Source organism: Zootoca vivipara, chromosome 1 (genome assembly GCF_963506605.1).
Source record: "Zootoca vivipara chromosome 1, rZooViv1.1, whole genome shotgun sequence".
Taxonomy (NCBI): domain Eukaryota; kingdom Metazoa; phylum Chordata; class Lepidosauria; order Squamata; family Lacertidae; genus Zootoca; species Zootoca vivipara.
Genome location: NC_083276.1, coordinates 46,970,075 through 46,990,931, shown reverse-complemented (window position 1 = coordinate 46,990,931; position 20,857 = coordinate 46,970,075). Strand labels below are relative to the sequence as shown.

General features: G+C 42.7%; 1 protein-coding gene across 5 annotated transcripts in view; it reads right to left on the bottom strand.

The window, feature by feature from the left end:
* Positions 1-20,857, bottom strand: part of ACTN1 (actinin alpha 1) — a 93,233-nt gene that overhangs the window by 29,848 nt on the left and 42,528 nt on the right. For all 5 annotated transcript variants that reach the window (XM_035113600.2, XM_060273879.1, XM_035113608.2 and 2 more), the window contains exons 2-7: positions 11,759-11,873; positions 9,624-9,743; positions 4,061-4,147; positions 2,661-2,748; positions 1,693-1,771; positions 1,144-1,225 (exon numbers count right to left, since the gene is read on the bottom strand). In XM_035113600.2, coding sequence (XP_034969491.1) covers positions 1,144-1,225; positions 1,693-1,771; positions 2,661-2,748; positions 4,061-4,147; positions 9,624-9,743; positions 11,759-11,873 — 571 coding nt within the window. The remainder of the gene's footprint in view (positions 1-1,143; positions 1,226-1,692; positions 1,772-2,660; positions 2,749-4,060; positions 4,148-9,623; positions 9,744-11,758; positions 11,874-20,857) is intronic.

Sequence of the window (20,857 nt, the reverse complement as noted above, 5' to 3'; positions counted from 1 at the left end):
ATAAGAAATGCTCTTGGTAAAATTCAGGGCCAGCAACTTTGGGACTCCATCTGAGGCTACCCACTGGAATGAATTAGGTTTCATGAGCTAGTTGCCTCTAACACCATACGATGCATATGCAAGAATGATAAAAATGATTTTTTAAAAAATAATAATAATAATCTAGTTGAATACACTGTCCTCTTTAGCTCACAAAAGCTCCCTGGATAGAGGTAATGAGGAATGGACAAAGCATAGCCAGTACAAAATGTTCTCCCAAATTTTAAGGGAAAAAAAGAAAATGTCACGAAAGGGAACGAGCAACAAAGGCCACTTAAAAACTGTGGATTTCAGAGCCAGTGTAGATTTTCAAAATGCAAAAGTTACAACACGGTAAAAGGGGAAATTTAACACATGTTTCCAGGAATCTAGCTGCTGAGAACTGAAGGTTATAATGGTCACATGCTAGATCCCTTGATTAACAAGTGTGGTGGCTCAGGAAATAAAATGCCCAGAGAAATGTAACTATTAGGTGAGAGACAATGCATGATGATCTGCTTTTGTTGACCTCTCCTTATGTGCTGTAGAGATACCAGGTCATTTGCTGTTTGTTGAGAATTCAGCTTGTTTGTTCATGGTGGAGTCCCAGCCCAGTCAGAAACAGGTGTCCTATTACTACTGAATTTACAAATGAGCTCCACAATAACAAGCTGCGGAGCAGCTTGGGGAAGTACAGAGAATACTAGGGAAATTGGGGAGAAAGTATAAATGCAACCATGCTGTTATTCATCTTAGGTTTATACATTTCTGTTGATGCATGGAGACTACTTCATCAAGGTTAGATCTCACGTCAGAATTATGTGGCAGATCCTGTTAGAAGTTTCCATTATCCATGCTGCTGCTCCCTAGGGGCCCTGACATAGAACCTTCCATTATCCACATTTCTTGTGTTGTTATTCAAATGTTATCAGGATAGGATCCCGTCAATAGGGGGGAAATTATTCTAGTTATTCAAGTCTAGGTACTTGAAATAAGGGTGGGGAACTTTTGGAATAATAATAATAATAATAATAATAATAGGTAGTAGAGGTAGAAAGTTTGTGGAACTTCTTGGGTGCCGGGGGTGGGGGAGGGAAAATAAATCAAAATTTGATTCTACTTTACCTTCTGCATCCAACATCTTGGGGATATCTAGGTACCTTTCAGCCACATCAAAAGCTGTGTTCAGGTTAGTGAGAGGATCATCCTAGGAAATAAAGTTTAAGTTAGCAATATGTAAAAACATGGCAGAAGAAACATACTAGGCCATCGATAAGTGAGATCATTGATTAGAGTCATATTCTAGACTACTGATAACTACAACATTAATATGAGTTGCACATGCCAATTTTCACCTGGATGATAAGCTCAGTCAGCCTAAGAAAATATTAGTCTCTGATATGTCCTTGCTGAATGTGCCAGTCTAACTTCGGGAATTACCCGAGTTGTGTTTCCAAAGTCCAAAGACTTCCTTACCTGCTGCTAGTCTAAATCTCCACCAGGAACTAACAGACAAAAATCAAGTAAACCAAAACATCTGAGCTCTTCAGAGACCTCCTTTCTCTCATCCATTTCTCTCATCTTATGGGCAAGTTAGTTATCCAAGTTGCCAGCACAGGTTTCCATCCTCCCACGACAGCTGAACTTGGAACACCCCAAAACATAAGCAGGTACCTTTCTTAGTTTTCCATAGTCAATGAGCTCTGGACGATGTCTGTGAATCAAGGCACAGAAACCAAGGCCATCCTTCCAGCTGTGAGAGAGATAGGACACCATTAACTATACTCATCCAGGAATGGGGTTTGTTTTTTGTCCTATACTCAGTAAGAATCAGAGCACGAGTAAGTTTCACCTCTGCTTCAGTTCAAGCCTTTCCACTACAAAACTTTTCAGTATGTAAAAAAAGTTCTGAGGTTTCTAGTGCCAAGTGAATAATAAAAATAAATAATACATATTATTTTACTAATCACTATTGGATTGGCTCAATAAATCATCCTCCACTAATAAAAGGCCAAAGGAGATTATGTGTACAAGAACAGGATTACATGCCATTACATATTTATACAGCCACCATACATTCCCAGCTTGCTAAACCATCGTTTTAGCCGAAACTACAGTTAGCTTAAATGATGGTTCCTCATCTGAACATGGTCTAAAATCCTGGTTAGTAAATCAGAATTAAGCCACCATTCCTTGTTACGGACATCAATGTTTGGTGCATCAATTATAGGAATGAGGTGATATGCAAGGGAGGTACATGGCAACACATTCCTGGCTTGTTAAACTATGGTTTAAGAAGCCATACATAGGGCAGCTTTCAGAGTACAATTGCTACACACACACACACAGCCTTTAATGGACTGTGATGGCAAGTGCACTGCAAATGGTCTTAACATTGCTGCTAAAAACAGTTGAGCTAAGGACCAGGCAGCGTCCAAATCCTCTAGACCAGGCATGCCCAACCTGCGGCCCTCCAGATGTTTTGGCCTACAACTCCCATGATCCCTAGCTAACAGGACCAGTGGTCAGGGATGGTGGGAATTGTAGTCCAAAACATCTGGAGGGCCGAAGGTTGGGGATGCCTGCCCTAGACCATGCAAAGATTACAAGTCACAGACTGCTCCACATCACCTATACATTACCTAATATGGAAGTTTTGGATGTTCACATTTTTGTATGGGGCTGTCTTCCTCTGACACCACAACAAAAGCCCTTCTTTAGCAGATGTCTCTAGGGAACAAAAGATACAAGTATTAGCCAACCTTTGTGAGGCTCTTTCACTAGGGTTTTAAAGCTGCCTCTTCATCCTGACCATTAACATCAGAAACCACTGAGGAGGATTTGAGCAACTCTTTACACCAGGCATAGGCAAACTCCGGCCCTCCAGATGTTTGGGACTACAATTCCCACCACTGGCCCTGTTAGCTAGGGATGATGGGAATTGTAGTCCGAAACATCTGGAGGGTTGGAGTTTGCCTATGACTGATTCCTTTTCTTCCAGTTTTTAATGACCAAGTGCTGCACAGAGTTTTTAAAAACCCCAAAATATTTAGGCTTACATAGGCTCCAAATCATAGAACTTTAGAGTTGGAAGGGATCCCGAGGATCGTCTAGTCCAATCCCCCGCAATGCAGGAATATGCAGCTGCCCCATACAGCGATCAAACCTGCAACGTTGGTGTCTTCAGCACCATGCTCTAACCCAGTGTTTCCCAACCAGTGTGCCTCCAGATGTTTTGGGACTACAACTCCCATCATCCCTAGCTAGCAAGACCAGTGGTCAGGAATGATGGGAGTTGTAGTCCCAAAACATCTGGAGGCACACTGGTTGGGAAACCCTGCTCTAACCAACTGAGCTAAGCAGGCCACACAGAAAGTCCACAAAGGACTTAAGGGATGTGCTGGCAGAACGTGTTATTTAGCACTAACATTACATTTGGAAAGGGTAAACAGTTCCCTAAAATCCCTATGCTAGAACTATTGCTTTTCAAATCTAGCCCAGAGGGTGTTTTTTTCCTAGTACAGTAGTTTAATCAGTCAAAATAGTTCCTTCCACACAATAAGTAATTTTGCCCAACAAATTCTGCATTATGTGTGAGGGAGGGATGTTATCAATGCAAAAGAAAAGGAGAGGCTTTGCATTGTAGGCTAACAGCAACATAATTATCTCAGTTGTTCTCAGGAACCCCTTGAGCTCAATTTACGACCTGACATTTCTGCCTTCAGGACACCAGTCAAAATGGCCTTCCAGATCAGGGAAATGGTCTGCAGTGAATTGAATTCAATAAAATGGAGGTCTTGGAGCCCTGGATTTTGTCACTGTAATACAGTCGGCATCGTAGTAACACCACCAAGCAAGCAGCAGTGCCACCTGCTATTTCCTGGATCATGTTCTGGGGGCAATATTTCCCTTCCCGTAGACGATAGCCAGCTATGACAATCTGTACGAGGGTTTCGTATGCTATCTATTTTGGAAATACATAACACACAAAATATTACACAAGTGCTTTTTTCGTGAGAGATGGTGGCCCATTGGGATGTACCTTCCACTGAGATATCCTGAATAGCGAAACGGAGGATGATGGTCCAGATCATTCCAAGGGTCATTTTCGCATTCCCATCAACAATTTCTGCAAGAGAGAAAAATACCCTCTCAGCAGCTGCTACCGGTGCTCAAAACATATTTGGAACTTTGGTAGACAAGAGACACAAGTGAGCATGTTTCAGAATTAGGAAAACAAGTGGGGCCTGCAAACAAAATGTTCCAGAGTGGACTGTTCCTTTTCCAGGATTCCAGACACTCCATTATAATCCCATTTCCCATTAAGTTTCTATCCCTTCACACACCAAAATAAAAAAAATCCATGCCCACTTCTCATTAGATGGTTTTGGGAGGTTGCCCCCGGCCCCCTGAAAGTTTTTTTCCAACAGATTTTTGTGTGTGGAGGGGTACTTCTCCAGTTCTTGGGATTTCCCCAAGTCTGCTGATAATTTTTTCTTATAGGTGGTTGGTGCTGTTTTAGTTGCATGAGGACCAGCGCTAGGCACATTGTGATGACTATCAGTATATCCAGGTGGAACCTGCAACAAAATGCTGCAATGTGGAGTTCTTCTATTTATAGAGATCCAGCCGCTCCACTCCATATAAACTTCTGAAAACCTCAGGGTTCCCCAGAGTCTGCTTATAACTTCCTTGTGCTTTTAGGCGAGACTATTTTGGTTGCTATTTGGATTGGCACTGGGAGAATTGAGATTACTATTGGTTTAGGATGACAATCAAACACAATTATTATTTTGGGCAAGCGTAGCTCGGCAACAGCCATTCAAAAATTGCCTTCACAAGAGAACAAGTGCCAGGTATGTGATGCAAATTAAACCACAAATCGATAATGCTGTGGCACTGAGTTAAAAACAATAGCAAATACCCTCATTGAGATCAATATCTGCAATCATTAAGTTGGGAAGGAAAACATCAAAGGGCTCAACTGTATATTACTAGTTCTGTTGCAATGTGGTTCCTTCATCCATTTGAATTTTCTCCCTCTTTGTGACAACTTTAATGACTGTTTCCTGTTCTCAGAGCATTAACTGCTAGAAAGACCTTCTATGGTCATTATTCTTGAAATGGGGATTAGCATCATTAAATATATATATATTTGTACTTGCTGATTGCTAATTGATGCCATCCCATGCCTCTGTACAAAACTGCACTTAATAAGCAATTCAGCAGATACTATTAATGAGCTCATTATTGCTTGTGGAAAGCATTCTGAGGATATTGGGAGAAGTGGAGGCCAGAGAAGGTTGTGCGCACCGTCTTTCCCAATCTGCTACTCAGGGATTCCCACTAGTTCCTGCCCCCTTGAATAAGCTCGAGACACCGCTCACCAACCTACTGTCTGTTCAGAGGTGGTCTTCAAATTACCAGTGGCAGCAGATATAAACCATGTTAGCAGCATGATAAAACTTAGCAAGCAATTCTGTGCCAATGCAGCGGGGGTTTTTCATGCTGATAATCCCTAAATGCTTCTGATGTACCTGTTGCCAAAGCCAGCCAATCAGAATCACACCACCATGCAAATTGTTGGGAGAGCAGTATATATAGACTCACACTGCAACCCCTTAAGAAAAGAGGGTCTAGTGTGTCGGGGGAAAGGGGAAGGAGTTTGTTTTCTCCTAAGAAACATTTGCTAGAGTGCAACCCCTTTCCAATTTAAGTGATATTAGAAGGGGTGGGGTCTAAAACAAAAGCATTCCCCATCCTTCAGAAAGTTCAAGACCCCTATTTGCAGGGAAATATATTTTAGTCTTGCCTCAGAAACAAGTATCTATATATACTTGAAGAATCCCTTCTTCACCAGTAACCCAAGGCTGTTTTTTGCAGCACTATTAGCAAGCAGAGATTCTTAGTGAAATGCACATTCAGTGAAGGAGGGAGAGTTGTTTAAAGAACCAGAACAGAACAGACACACAGGAAACAAAAAATTGCTTTGCTCAAGTGAATTTGTTTCCATCCCATTGCTTTTATTACAACTATTCTCTGCTAACAGGCTATGCAAATAAAGACAGTATTTTCATGTCTTTGGCGAGCAGCTGGAGGAGCAATAAATATTGAATATTTTAGAATTAAACCTGGTGGCTGGAAAGAACAGGGTTCTGAAATGCCATCACATTCACAATCTAGTAATCCTAACCGTCTGGAGTGTATAATAGTCTCCTTCCTCTATTCTAATCTTGAACGACAAGCTGAAAATTCACTGTTAGGATCTATATGACTTCTTGGCTGTTTGAATGTACTTTGAGAGGCAGCCCCAACCACTAGCCACACAAAAGTGGAGAAAGGAGGTTGATTCTACGAAAACAGGAGGACTAAATGGTGGGTAAGTTTTGCTCACAACTGAACATGTGTTCAATTTTCATTCAACATCCTTAGCACATTTAAACTGCTGTGTATCAACCCCACTTTCAATTTCAAAGAAAGGCAAACATTAATATATATACCCCCCCCCACCTGAAGGAAAATTCTCAAGAAGCATATTAAAAGGCAAAAAGCACTGGTTACCCAGAAAATTATGGTGCTGGAGGAGACTCTTGAGAGTCCCATGGACTGCTAGAAGATCAAACCTATCCATTCTTAAGGAAATCAGCCCTGAGTGCTCCCTGGAAGGACAGATCGTGAAGCTGAGGCTCCAATACTTTGGCCACCTCATGAGAAGAGAAGAATCCTTGGAAAAGACCCTGATGTTGGGAAAGATTGAGGGCACTAGGAGAAGGGGACGACAGAGGACAAGATGGTTGGACAGTGTTCTCGAAGCTACGAACATGAGTTTGACCAAACTACGGGAGGCAGTGCAAGACAGGAGTGCCTGGCGTGCTATGGTCCATGGGGTCACGAAGAGTCGGACACGACTAAACGACTAAACAACAACACCCAGAAAATAATAATAATAATAATAATAATAATAATAAATATATTCTTCTTCATATTAATAATAAAAATAATATTTATGCCCTGCCCATCTGGCTGGGTTTCCAAAACCTAAGGGCACTGAAAACCACAAGATCATTAAGACAAAATAACTGGATAACTGGTAGCTTCATTCCACTGGTGTCAATGGGACAAGGACTTCCAGGAACCCAGCCTACAGGGCTGCTGCACCAGCATTTCAACTAGTACAAGCTCCTTCTTCTCATTCTCATGGGTAGCACCACCATTCACTTGTCCAGTCTCTGCCATGTCCCCCTTCATTCATCCCAAAACCTGTACAAGGACTTTCTCATCTCAGTACTGTTGTGCCGTTCCTGTTTGCTGCTGCAGCAATGCAACAACATGACTCTCAATACTGCACGAGCACAGCCTTCACTAACCTGATGCCTTCCAGATGTTTTGAACCACAACTCCCAACAGCCCTGATGTGGGGCTATAATAGGAGTTGTAGTCCAAAAGCATTTGGAGGACCAACAGGATACCGAAGGGTGCATGAGCATAAGGCTTTTGTACCTAGTCTTACCCCGCTCATTGCCTTGCACATTGCAACTGCATTGGGATGTTAACTATCCAGTGACTGCTTTAACGGTTCATGGACTGCAGCTGAAATAAAGAGCATCCTTCTAGCCTGAGAAGTAAATGAAATATGAGAGATAGAGCTTTAAAACATTATATATAAGCTTATGTAAGCTGGAACATGTGTTTGTTATGGCTTCAATTTTAATAGACTTGGCTGATGTATAGAATGGAGGTAAAACGGACCATAGCCCTGTCAGTCACTTCCGCACTTCACCAGTTATGAGTGGGAAGAAGACAGAAACAAACAGCTGCCTGTTTTTAATGCTGCAAGCAATATGTGTCTTCTGCCTAATAACAGCCAGCCCTGCATGTTTGCATAGCTCCCTATGCTGGTAAGAGGATGTGATCAACCAACACTGTTTCATTGCTACAAGCTAAAAGCTTAAGTTTTCTCCTTGCTGACATAGTTGGATTTCAGCTCAGTGTTATACCATGGAAGCAGGGCTCTGAAAAGCTGCTAGCTATCTGATATGTTGGAAATGCATGAATGGGAGAATAAAAATGCTTATATCAATAATTATCCCAATAGCATCTAACTGTATATTGCAATCAAATGTGAGCTTCTGGTGTGCAGCTAATCAGGATCCAGGAAGGACGAAAAGCTCATTGGCTGGTAGAAAATAGTTTGGTGAACTACAACAGCAAAGAGCTTCTTTTAAGCCAATTTGCACAGGGGTCTTGGCTGAGTAAATAATTATTTTCATAGTCATTTCTAATTCTCAATACCCATTTCCTTGTTCACCACACAAAAAGCCATTTTGATGTTGCCATTACTGGATCAATTCTGCATTCCTGTTTTCTCAAACTTGTGATGCTGCTGTTTCGGGGTTAAGATGATATACAACAGCCTGGTGCTGAAACCTTTTAGTAGGCTGAATGACACTGGAGAGCTTTGGACCAAAAAAATTACGGCTAAGGGTGATTTAAAACAACAACAACCCCGAACTTGGTACTAACTCAAGATGATTTTCTCATTAAGCACTACCTGCCTGATGTGGCATTTCCTGCCTGAGCCACATTAAATACATTCTGCCTGCCTCATTAATTTTTACTTTCTACTTTTACAACAGTGACAGCTATTTAAAGCCTTAATTTAAGTCCTTTTAAAATTCACAGTCTGGAAAACTTTATAAGCCTTTTCACTGGGCAGTCCTCGCACCAGAAAGCTGTCAGTCAACCCCAGATGCCCACCGAACTGCCATGATAACATCTTCATGCAAAACAAAATGCCTACAGTAGGGTGGGGCAGGAATCCACACACCAGGCATGCATTTATTCTGACATGTGGATTGATTCTGTCATTCGTATCTATAGGCAGAAGTCAGAGGAAACAAAGCAGATTCATGAAACACATTGACCAGGGTACAGCCCGCACTCTTGCAATACCTCATGCTGAGGTTAAGGACTAACGTATGAACTCCTCATACTCAGAGAGAAGAAATGCCGTGGTACATCGGCAGCAGCACAACCAGATGCCTTTATCTGCCCCAACTGCAACAAAACATGTCTCTCCTGCATCGGTCTCTACAGTCACAGCAGCTACTGCAACCATCCAACAGCTTGACCTCACCCCCAAAGGTGCACTCCTCCATTGTCTCCAGAGACAGACGGATGGTAACATATTTTAACAAAGTACCCCTTCACCCTACACACTCCCTCTTTATATTCCCCCATTCCTAGACTCTGGCCTAGACCATTCCATAGAGATGAGAGCCATGCCACTTCATGCTACATAAGCAAATGAGTTTGTAATAACATATATCATTAAATATAGTAATAAATAAATATACTATATCAAATGATATAGTAAAACCCAGACTTGCAATTGGGCTCAACGTGTAATATGGTTATCTGCAGTTCCACAGGACTCAGGGTCTTTGCTTGCTAAACACATATGTTGAACTTAGGGGATTCCAAAACAATCACCACACAGTAGTACAACCATCACCTTCTAGTGGAAAAGTTGGCTAGTTCCTGTTATCATTTCAGTAGTATTGTGACCCACTAATATGCTCCCACTGGAGTGGGTTCTGACTTACCTTCTGCTCCGATGGATACCAACTTGACTCCTTTGCTAGCAATGAAATCCAGGGCTTTGTTGACATTCGAGATTTTGTGCACTCGCATTTTGCCTCTTTCCGGCTTAGCCAAACGTTCACCTAGTCAGAAAGAGAAAAGAGTTATGTTCCACTTTTTCAATGAACTTCTTCATTCTACTTCAGTAAACAACTGATATACAACTGAAAGAACACAGTCTACCTTGGGAAACTTTCCGTTTGTCTTTTATTGCAATACCACAACTGCAAAAGACCATATCATTTCAGAAAGCAATCAAAGGAATCACATGTCTGAACGCTTCCCCACATGAACACCCTGCTCATAAGAAACTGTGAGAACACTAGGCTAAAATCTTCATTCATAGTAGGAGGGAGCTTTTCAACAAAGAAAGATTTAAATATGCAGTCAGCACACATGTACCTTCAAGTGGTATAGTTCCAGTAGGACAGTATCACATGTTTCCCCCCAATGCATGGTGGCTAATCTGTCGCCCTCTGTATTTTGCTGGACTGTGAATCCCTTCACTGGCTATGCCAACATCTGGAAGACCACAGGTTAGCTACCACAGCTCTAATAATCCTAAATATGCCTCAAAAGTGGCAATGTTTTATTGTCCAGTAAAATTAAAGAACAATTTTCTCATGTCGGACAGTTATAGGAACCCAGCCAAATGAAAACCAAGTGCTTTAAATATTGCCCTCGGTTGTCTTCATACAGAGCACACTTCTAACTAAATGCAAGATTAACACTTGTATTTGAAGGCTTGGCTCCACATGATTTTTTTGTATGAAGTGTATGCGCATAATTTCACCAAGACCACCTTTAAATATGTCCCAGGACAAATGGCCATCAGTAAAAAATCTCGTAGAATGGTATGAACCCACCTGCACTGCAAAGGAGTCAGGGCACCACCATCCTTGCTTTCCTGCTGTTACTTACCCTTTCATTTTAAATTACTGCATGGCCAGCCTTTATACTTAGTGTTTACTTTGAACTGCAGCCAAGAGCAATGAAAACTGAAGCTGAGAGAGACAGAACAACAGCCCCATTTTCCTCTGACAAGACCCTATTGACTTCTTCTGTGGCCATGGCATTTTTTACCACACGATGCCACAACAAAGTGGGCGCTTGTCCTACACTTTCAAAGGGGGTCACCGACACTTGACAAGGGTCTATGTGTGATCCTCTTTTGCTAAATGGAAAAAAGGAGTTTCCAAGCTGGGTTTTTTTCCCTACAGGAAAAGAGGAATCATTGTGGCCTTGGAGAGATCAGGAATGCCCTGGTCCCAGCTACAAGACTGAATATGCCACAGTGCCAGGCATGCAGCAAGGGACTTTCCTAAAGTATGTTGGCTGGGTTCAAAAAGATTGCACGTTTAAAAAACAAAAAGCACAGAAAGAGAAATGAATGTCAGGAGACAAGAGATGTGGGCTGGGCAGGCACATGCCGCTTCTGAACAGAAAAGCACCCAGACATTCTCCCTTCAGTCATTTGTGTCCCTCCTATCATGCTCTCTGCACTGCTTCCTCTCAGCTTTCACCGCCTTCCCTATGCATGAGTGAGCATTTCACTAACAAGATAAACAAGACAAAAATAAATAATGCGAGGGACTCGACTCATCTGGTTTCTGGCAAGCATCAAAAGGAGCCACGGCTCATGGATTCCCTTCTCAGTACCTCGTTTCAGCATTCTGCAGCCTTTCGAACCCTGACCCATTTGTATCAGGCATGGGAAGGAGGAACATTCTGCATTTCCCCAAGGATATAAACAAGGACAGAAACAAAGACACCAGGGAAGCCCTATAGGACTATATAATGAAGTTTGAGAACGGGTTCCTTACGGGAAGTGCTACGGTGGTGCAATGTGGGCAAATGAAAGTTGCTGTGCTAATTAATGGCACTGCATGCCACTAGATCCCCACCTTTTGTATCTTGGAAGTTATTTTCCCCCTTCCAGCTGAAATTTCAAACCATGTCCTAAGTCCATGATGGCCACACTTGCTTTTTCTTCCTTACCTTTGTGCAAGCTTGAACTATTAGTCCCTGTACTTTAGCAGACTCACTAGATTGGCATTTCCCCCCAAAGCATTTAACCTTTGCATAATTGCTGTCTTACCTGATATGACTTCCAGGAGTAACATAAGTTTAAGGCCATCCCTGAAATCTTCTTCTATGTTCTCAATCTGTGTGCCAGCCTTGCGGAGGTGAGAGTTACACCAGGCTGTAAATGTCTGGAAGAGAGAAGAAAAGGGAATAATTAATCTGGAGAACATACCGGGCTGCTGAAAAGAAACCCATATTTCAATAGCACCGGTGCTGTGATTTACTTGGTGAGTGTCAGGGAATAATTATATCGAAGTTCTGCAGGGCAGAAAAGTCCTGGAGATAAAAAGGCCATGAGTGAGAATGAGTGCTGGCAAGAAAAAGAATTCAAGGCAATTTGGGCCATGCAGCCTGAATGTGCTCTACAGATCCAAATGCAAGAACACACTCCCAACAGGGTTCCTTCATTTACTGTTTTCCAATAGGCTTCTGATCAAAAACAGAGAGCACACTCATTTTTCCAGAACAAGGCTGATTTCTAAGCCACAGCAGACGCTGTAACCCTCCAGTGGTTTGACTTCACCCTCCAAGGCGCACTTCCTTCATTGTCTCCTGAGACAAACAGATGCCAACAACAACAACAAGATTGCAAGATAACCGCCAATGGCTTAAGTGACTGAATGGCAGGATGACGGCTAACAAGTGTGGCTTTTGCCACCATATTGCTTCTGTAGAAATGACAAATCTTCTCCGTGGTGTTTTGCTTTCAAGTGTTCAGGAGCTCCCTTGCAGACCAGAGATTTGCAGGCTTGTGTCTTTATCAAAGCTATGAAACAGGTAGGTCCCCTCTGCAACTCTTGCATGCTACCCATTGTATTCTACAGTAGTTGTTCTCGGAGTATAGGGCAAGCCCTCTTGGACTGCGTGGATCACCTAGAAGGGGGAATAGGATCCTGACGCAGTGGAACCTCTCCCCTTACCAAGCAAGTCACGTTTGGGCTGAATGCTCTTTGGCAACAGATATTATTGATTCACACTGGACTGGGGGGCAAGGACTATTGCCCCACTTACCCAATCACCTCAACTTTGTTACAGCATAATGACTGCTTGGTTTGTATGGGGCATTCCTGTGTGGTTTTCGGATGTGTGTGGGGTGAGGGGTTAGGGTAATATTACTCCATTCTGGCGGTTCCGCCACTGCGAGAAGCAAAGCTACAGGGAACCAGGCAGAGGGCCTTCTCGGTAGTGGCGCCCGCCCTGTGGAACGCCCTCCCGTCAGATGTCAAAGAGATAAACAACTACCTGATATTTAGAACAGGTAGGTAGCCGTGTTGGTCTGACGTAGTTGAAACAAAATAAAAAAATTCCTTCCAGTAGCACCTTAGAGACCAACTAACTTTGTCATTGGTATGAGCTTTCGTGTGCATGCACACTTCTTCGGATACACACATCTGAAGGCAGCCCTGTTTAGGGAACTTTTTAATGTGTGACATTTTAATGTATTTTAATCTTTGTTGGAAGCTGCCCAAATTAATTTATTATTATTATTATTATTATTATTATTCCCCTTTCTAATGCCATAGTTGGATTAGTTCCCCAAACCACAGAGTGCATGTGGATGAATGCATGCAAGGATCTATGCATGTTCTGCTATGGAACAGACAACTGGTGCTGGGATGGATGGAAAACTTAGAATGCGGACATGTAGGAGGGAAGGTCAGGGTCAGAAGGATGGGGAATAGCAGCTGTTTTCCAAAAAAGCAGAAGCTAGAATCGTGACAAACTTCTTGTCCTTTGAAGAGGACAGGCAGGTTGGCTTTAAGTGTTGTATCAGTCATTTGGGCTGGCTTATTTGCAAGAGAAGGAATTTACCTATTCCCAATTGTCCCTCTTTATCAGTGAGGGCAAACTTCAGGGCAATGCTGTTCTCCAGACAGCTGTGTGGGCCACTGTGTTAGATGGCCAGGCTTTCTAATGAAGTCAGCACAATTTGGCAGTCATGGTTTCAAAGTAACGGAGGGCATGCATTTGAGAATGTCTCTCTCACACATGTGAATTTGGGAAAAGTTTTCTTTTCCTTAAAGGTGCAATGTTGGGCAATCCATTCACTTAAAAAACAACCACCTTAATTTTAAAAAAGAAATCAGGTGTGGTTCTGCCAGGGAAGGGAAGCAAATAAAAGTTGCTTTAAGAGCCACATTTTGCTCCAGGCAGCTGGCTTTACATTTTTACAGTGGTATTTCTGGTTAAGAACTTAATTCGTTCTGGAGGTCCGTTTTTAACCTGAAACTGTTCTTAACCTGAGGTACCACTTTAGCTAATGGGGCCTCCCACTGCCGCTGCACCGCCGCCACACGATTTCTGTTCTCATCCTGAAGCAAAATTCTTAACCTGAGGTACTATTTCTGGATTAGTGGAGTCTGTAACCTGAAGTGTCTGTAACCTGAGGTACCACTGTATTTGTTTCTATTTTTAAAAATATCCCATACCTTCAGTGCCAATAGGATGGCTCACAAGCAAAAAGCAAAAATTCAAAATTCCAAGAAGAACAAATGCCGCTCACAATAAAAGAACAAAGAGGAAAGCAATACAGAAACACAGCCCCAACAAAATCAATAGCGAAACCTCGCAAGAACTTAAAAGCCGCCTGAAAACAAAAGGACATCCTTAACGGATAGCTTCAGTTGTACAGCTCAATCAATTTATTGAACCAGTCAACAGACTTCGCAGTAGGACTCAGACATCTGTTAACATACAAAAATGGGATACAATATCAAATGGCTCTATTGGCAGGTAACATTTGCTTGGGAAAAGATTTCAGCCAGTATCCTCCTTGCACTCAACATAATTTTAGCTACAGTTTCTGTCTGTAACAGAGAAGAAATGAGAAGTGTAATACGCAAGCCATTTCCTGGGATCCAAAATGGCTTTTATTGGGGCAATCAGCTCTGGAGATCTCTATAAAAGTTACAAAGCAACAAGATGCATTTCATTTTCTTCTGAGCCACAGAGACATCACCTATCAGGTTCAACTGTACTATTGTTCAACAATCATGTTGACTTTCCTATATATTTAGCTCTGAGATGGCTACTGAAGGATAGTGTCACACACACATAACACACAAGGCTAGGAATTATTGTGTGCTCCATCCACCTTATCTCTTATTCACAGCCGTGCAAGCCACTGGCTACAATTTACCATCCTGTGAGCAAGCAAAACTGTTGTTTCAATGGCAGAGCCAGTGATTTCTAACCAAGTGGGTGGAGAGGAAGTATGCCACGTAGTAGCTAGAAATAAGACAGTTATGCTGCACTGGAGAAAAGCCATCGATCTAAAGCTAATCATCAATTAAAGGTTCCATACAGAGAATGGATTGGAAAACAGTAAGAGACGTATTATTGCTCCATAGGAAGCAGGCGTGAGCCTGTTTCAGCCTATGCAGCTTTAAGAAGAGGAAAGCACCACGAAATGAAAGTAAAGCATTTGAGCTGGCAACTCATTAGCTGGCTCTTAATTAGGAGAATGATGAATGGACTAAAATTACGAGTTTTGTGCCTCTGACTAGCATTAATTTGAGAGCGTGATATGAGAACTGAAACAGGACTACGTAACTGAAACCTAGGATTTTCCCTTAGAAAATCTGATACAAGGTAAGAAAATCTGATACAAGTTAAGAAAAAAGAAAAGAAAATCTGATACAAGGTAAGAATAGAGAAAAGAGGGCTGCATCCCAATCAAGAAAAAAGACAAAATTGTGGGAAACCACCCAGGCGCAGAATTAGTATTTCAATAATCTCAAACTAAAAATGTCTAAGGAAAATATGGAATGAGATGCAATACCTAAGAAATGCAGTACAATAATCTCAACATGTTTTATGGATCGCTGTTCTTCAAGCTACTGCTTAAGAACAAAATTAAGAAGAGACAAACTTTCTTTTCAAAGGCTAGTAGAAGAATGACAATATACTGTACATGCTGATAGCAAGATGTTTTTATGAAGTTACAGCTACATTCTGTAGTCTAACCACACAATGATGATGGTTTAGCCACACTGTGATCGAAAATAGGAAAAGCTCCAATAAAAAACTGAAGTGCAGGTTGCAAACAGGAACATGTTATTGTGCTCTTTGTTCCCTGAGCAATGCGAGGGTTGGGATAGCCTTTGTACTGTCCATTTCCTTTACAGAAGAGAGGCCAATAGTGGTCACTGCAAAAACAACAACAACCTGTCTGCATAGGTAATGTCCTGCCCCAAGGCAAAACTGTGCATGTTCCATAAGTCACCAGGGCCTCAGCCCTTGCTTCCCCCCCCCCCCCCCGCAGGACCAATTGCAGTCATCAGCAGTCGTTAACAGCCATCTACAGGTTTACCACTCCCATCAGCCCATCACCCATTCCCACCACCACCACCCTCTGTATATACAGAAGGGTCTGACTCTTCTGTTTCAAGTGTATCTGAAGAAGTGTGCATGCACACAAAAGCTCATACCAAAATAAAAACTTAGTTGGTCTTTAAGGTGCTACTGAAGGAATTTTTTTATTTTGCTTCGACTCAGACCAACACGGCTACCTACCTGTCACCAGTGTATGTTATTGTTCCTAATTTTTGTACAGTGGAACCTCGGTTTACGAACACCTCGGTTTACAAATTTTCGGTTTACGAACACCGCGGACCCATCTGGAACGGATTAATTCACTTTCCATTACTTTCAATGGGAAAGTTCGCTTCAGTTTATGAATAGATTTCCGGAACCAATTGTGTTCATAAACCGAGGTACCACTGTAGTACGATCCCCCTTTGCCCTGGTTTGCATGACTCAGGAAGCCAAACCATACATTATTTGTGCACTATATGAAGAAGTGCCTTCCACCTTAACTTCGCTGCCACTCAGCTTCATCAGATGACCTCTGGTTCCAGTACTTTGAGAGAAAGTGGGGTATATTTGCTAAAATTATGCACAGAATGAAGAAAGTGATCAATCTCAGTAATGTCTCGCCTTATTCGTCCGTCCCCCCTAAACAAGAAAGTCCCAATCGTTGCAGCCTTTCCTTGTAGAGAAAGTGCTCCCCCCACCCCCAATAATTTCTATTGCCCTTTCCTACATTTTTTCTAGCTGTTCTTCTGGAGATATGGTGACCCAAATTTGCACAGTATCTCAAATTTGACTCCACAATAGATTTGTATATAGAGCATTACAATACCGACATAATTTTTTTATCCCTTTCCTAATATCTCCTAGCTGTTTTAGTCTAAGCCAGATTTTTCACTAAACTATCAACCATGACTCCAATATGATTTTCCTGATCAGTAACTGCCAGTTAAGACCCAGTCATTTTGTACTGTAAAGACAAAATTTGGGTTTTTGTTTGTTTCTGTTTTTTGCCCCATGAGCAGCACTTTACTTACCTTGAACTACCTTTGCCATTTTGTTGCCCATTCACCTGGTTTGGAGAGTTCCTTTTGGAGTTCCTGGCAGAAACCTTCCATTTTTACCATCTTAGTTTCTGTGTGTCGTCCACAAAGGCCAGTATGGTATAGGAGAGTGTTGGACCAGGAACTGGAAGACCAAGGTCCACCCATGAACCTCACTGAATAACCCTGGGCCACCATAGACTCTCAGAGTGATCTACCTCACAGGGTTGTTGTAAGGATAACATGGAGGAAACCATGTGAGCCACTCTGAGCTCTTTGGAGGAAAAGTGGGTCTATAGATGTAATAAATAAATAAATAAATAAATAAATAAATAAGCAAGCAAGCAGCCAAATGGTGGATTGGAGGCCAACTGCATTAGAACTTATGGTTTCTAAGACAAAGTGGTCGGTCGACACTGTTTAACATTCAACTGACTTCAGTCAATAATGTCAAATATATCACAGCAATCCAATAGTACATGCTCACAATTCTACTATACTTGATTTTGAAGAGTAGCTTTGTCTCCTCATTTAGTTCATGTTGCCATGTGTCAGAAAGGGCAGGAGTCCTGTACGTCGGTACAGGACACTATATACAAAAATGTCTAGGCACAGGAATAGCTTTTTTCCTTGTGCCATCAAACTGTTGAATCTGTAGTTGTGGGCGAAAGGGAGGCCAGTTGGTGGTATGTGGTTTTTTGCTGTGCCGTTGTATTGTGAGGGGAATAGTGTTTGTATGAGGTACGTTTTTCTTTACATTGCAATGTAGTCGAAGCAGAATTCCAAGTATGGTTGATACTTGGCCAATAAATTATTCCATTCCATTCCATTGCCTTTTCCATGTGAGTGTGCACTTGCTTCTATACCTGCGGACTCACAATCAGTGGTGAAGCTGCATGCTCCGGCACCGGGGCTGGAGAGCAGGTGGGGGCGTGGCTGGCACGTGCCCCAGGAGCGGGGTGTGCCACCCTGGGGGCATGGCATGCCGCCTTGGGGTGCGTGTCTGGGGGGGCTGCGATGGTACCCCCCTCCTCAATGGTGCCAGGGGCGGTGCGCTCCCCCTGCCCTCATTCTTCTGCCAGTGCTCACAATGCAGCTTACTCCGCAGCAGCAGGTGCTGCCCCTTCTCTCCTCCCTCCTGCACTCTGGCAACTTGCTTTCCATTTCCCTCACTGGCTGGAAGAGCTATTCTGCCCAAAGGAGTTGGCGGCTTTATGTGAGAGGTTCTTCTGCTAACTTCTGCAAACCACGGACCCTTCTGTGCACCTCAAACAATACTGGCATGCAGACTATGAAACAAAGCCTTACTTTACAAACTGAAGCAGAAACCCACGTTTTCTTCACTGAAAACCAAAGCAGCTTGATTCGGTTTGGTGCCTCCCTTGTACGTGCAGAACATGTCCAACACTGCCTCTGACCGTAGATTACAAAGTCCGGCTGGAATTACAGAACCCGACCATAACATCCCTCTTGACATTATATTGTTTTCCCCTGTACAGCACTAAATTGCACCTAGCAGAAAGCCAGTCAGCAGCAGGAAACCAGTAAGTGCTGCCACACTTCCTATGGGAAGGGGTGTTGTGCTTGTGTGGGAGGAGAAATCTTTTGAAGAAGGAAAGTTTGCTGAAAGATGCCAAACTCGCTTCCTTTACAAACACGGACAGGGACAAGAAGAGGTGATAAGCGGAATACTAGCACCTGTGTTTCCTGAGATTCTTGTGAGCAGCTGTGCAAGTTCTCCAGGAACAGTAATAAATATTCGGCTACCAAACTCGGTTCAGTCATGAAGTTGACCTTGGAGCTGGCCACCATCTCTCACACTGATATACCTCGAAGGACCGCCACGAGAATAAAAGTAGGGGGAGGAAACAGGCGCCCCATGTACACCGTCCTTGAAGGAATGACACTAAAGTGTAATCACAAATAATGGGTTGGATCCTGGCATGTTCTTCGGCAAACAGAAGGGCTCTTTCCACTCGTAGAAGGAACCCAGATCCAGCAGAGGCTCCCACTGGAGGGCAGGGTAGGAGTGAAGCACGCTCAATGCCACTGGGATTCTGCAGGTTTGCGACAGACTTAAACCACACGCAGTGTTGATTGCCTGGCAGCTGTGATGTCGTGATCCCATCTCCCCACCACCACCACCACTATCCACATAGGCATTTTACAGTCTTTGATGGTTTAACAGTGGTGCTTTGTTGTTTAAAAATGAATAAATAAAAAGACAGACAGCCTACCTGAAGCATGGCGGTGAAGAAAGAATTAAGCCCAAATCAGTGCTGGACTTGCTGATATTCAAGTCTTTCAAACTAAAGGATAGTGAAGGTGTCAGATAGCAGAGTTTGGCCATGGCAACCGCTCTTTTGATGTGTACGTTTGTGTGCACACCTTATTGCCATGGCGTGAATGAAAAGTAGACTAATGTACCGTATTCTTGTCGATTGCTAAAAAAAATCGGTTAAGCTACAGAGGATGTTGCAATAGCTACTTTTGATTCATTTTGTTGTTTGTATCCTAACCTCCTCTCAACATGTGCAAAGTAGCTGTTAAACCTTACACAACACCATGGAGAGGTAGGCTAGCTTCTCAGGGATAAGCACGAGCAAAGTCAATGCACTTCTCAAGTAAGGCATCATCCAGGCAGGGCTGGGAACGTGCCCTGTCTGAGACCCTGGAGATTCATGGCCTGTCAGTGAGCTAGATGGACCAAACATCTGGACCAAAGATAATGGCAGCTTCCTATCTTGCTCCTATGTCAGGCATGTCAAACTTGCGGCCCTCCAGATGTTTTGGACTACAATTCCCATGTTCCCCAACCACTGGTCCTGCTAGCTAGGGATCATGGGAGTTGTAGGCCAAAACATCTGGAGGGCCGCAAGTTTGACATGCCTGTCCTATGTCATCGCTGAACCAGCCGATGAACTGAATGTCCTAAATAACTGTTACACACAAGCATCTTTGGGAGCTCCTCCAATACCAGCTGACTCAATTTTTTAAATCTACCAGGGTGGGTGTCTCTATTTGAAGTCCTCACTAGGATTTGTGATTTGGGAACATGCAGCAGGGCCTTCTCCGTAATGCCACCCTAACTGCAATGTCCACTGTTGTCCTACTTGTTTGCATTTAGACATCAGTTGAAGGCGATTTCATTTACCCCAGCCTTTACAAGTTGCTCTCTAATGGTGGACTATTCTGTGTTTGAATTATTTTCTTCATTTACAGATATTTTTGGCTTTCCCATCCATTTTCTTTATTAATGTATTTTATTGTTTTATCTTTTGTTGTATATTGCCCTGGGCTTCTTTTGGAGGAAGGAGTATTTGCAATAAATAGATCGATCGATCGATAGATAGATAAATTTTTAAAAAATGATACTCTTTTTTTTTGGAAAAAGCTGCTTCTGGTCCCCGTTCCCCACCCCTCGGCCACCTGCTCACATCAAATAACATTTTCCCCATTCAGGGTTCCAAACATTTTTTACAAGGGTAACCGTGGAACCTCTCAAGAGAAATTTGTCTTAGGAGACCAATTCTGGAATAGAGAAATGGTAACAGGCTCCATGTTGTCTGCTCTCACATTTGTGCACTATGTTGAGTTAAGCACTGATTCAGGAACCAAGCCCAACACTTTAGGTAATACATCACACTATGCAAAACTAATCTCACCTGGTATAACTGCTTGCAACAATGGAACGGAGCAGTGGTCAACAACATACAACCAAACCAAACAAACACAATGCAAAGGTCAACTCTTGTTGA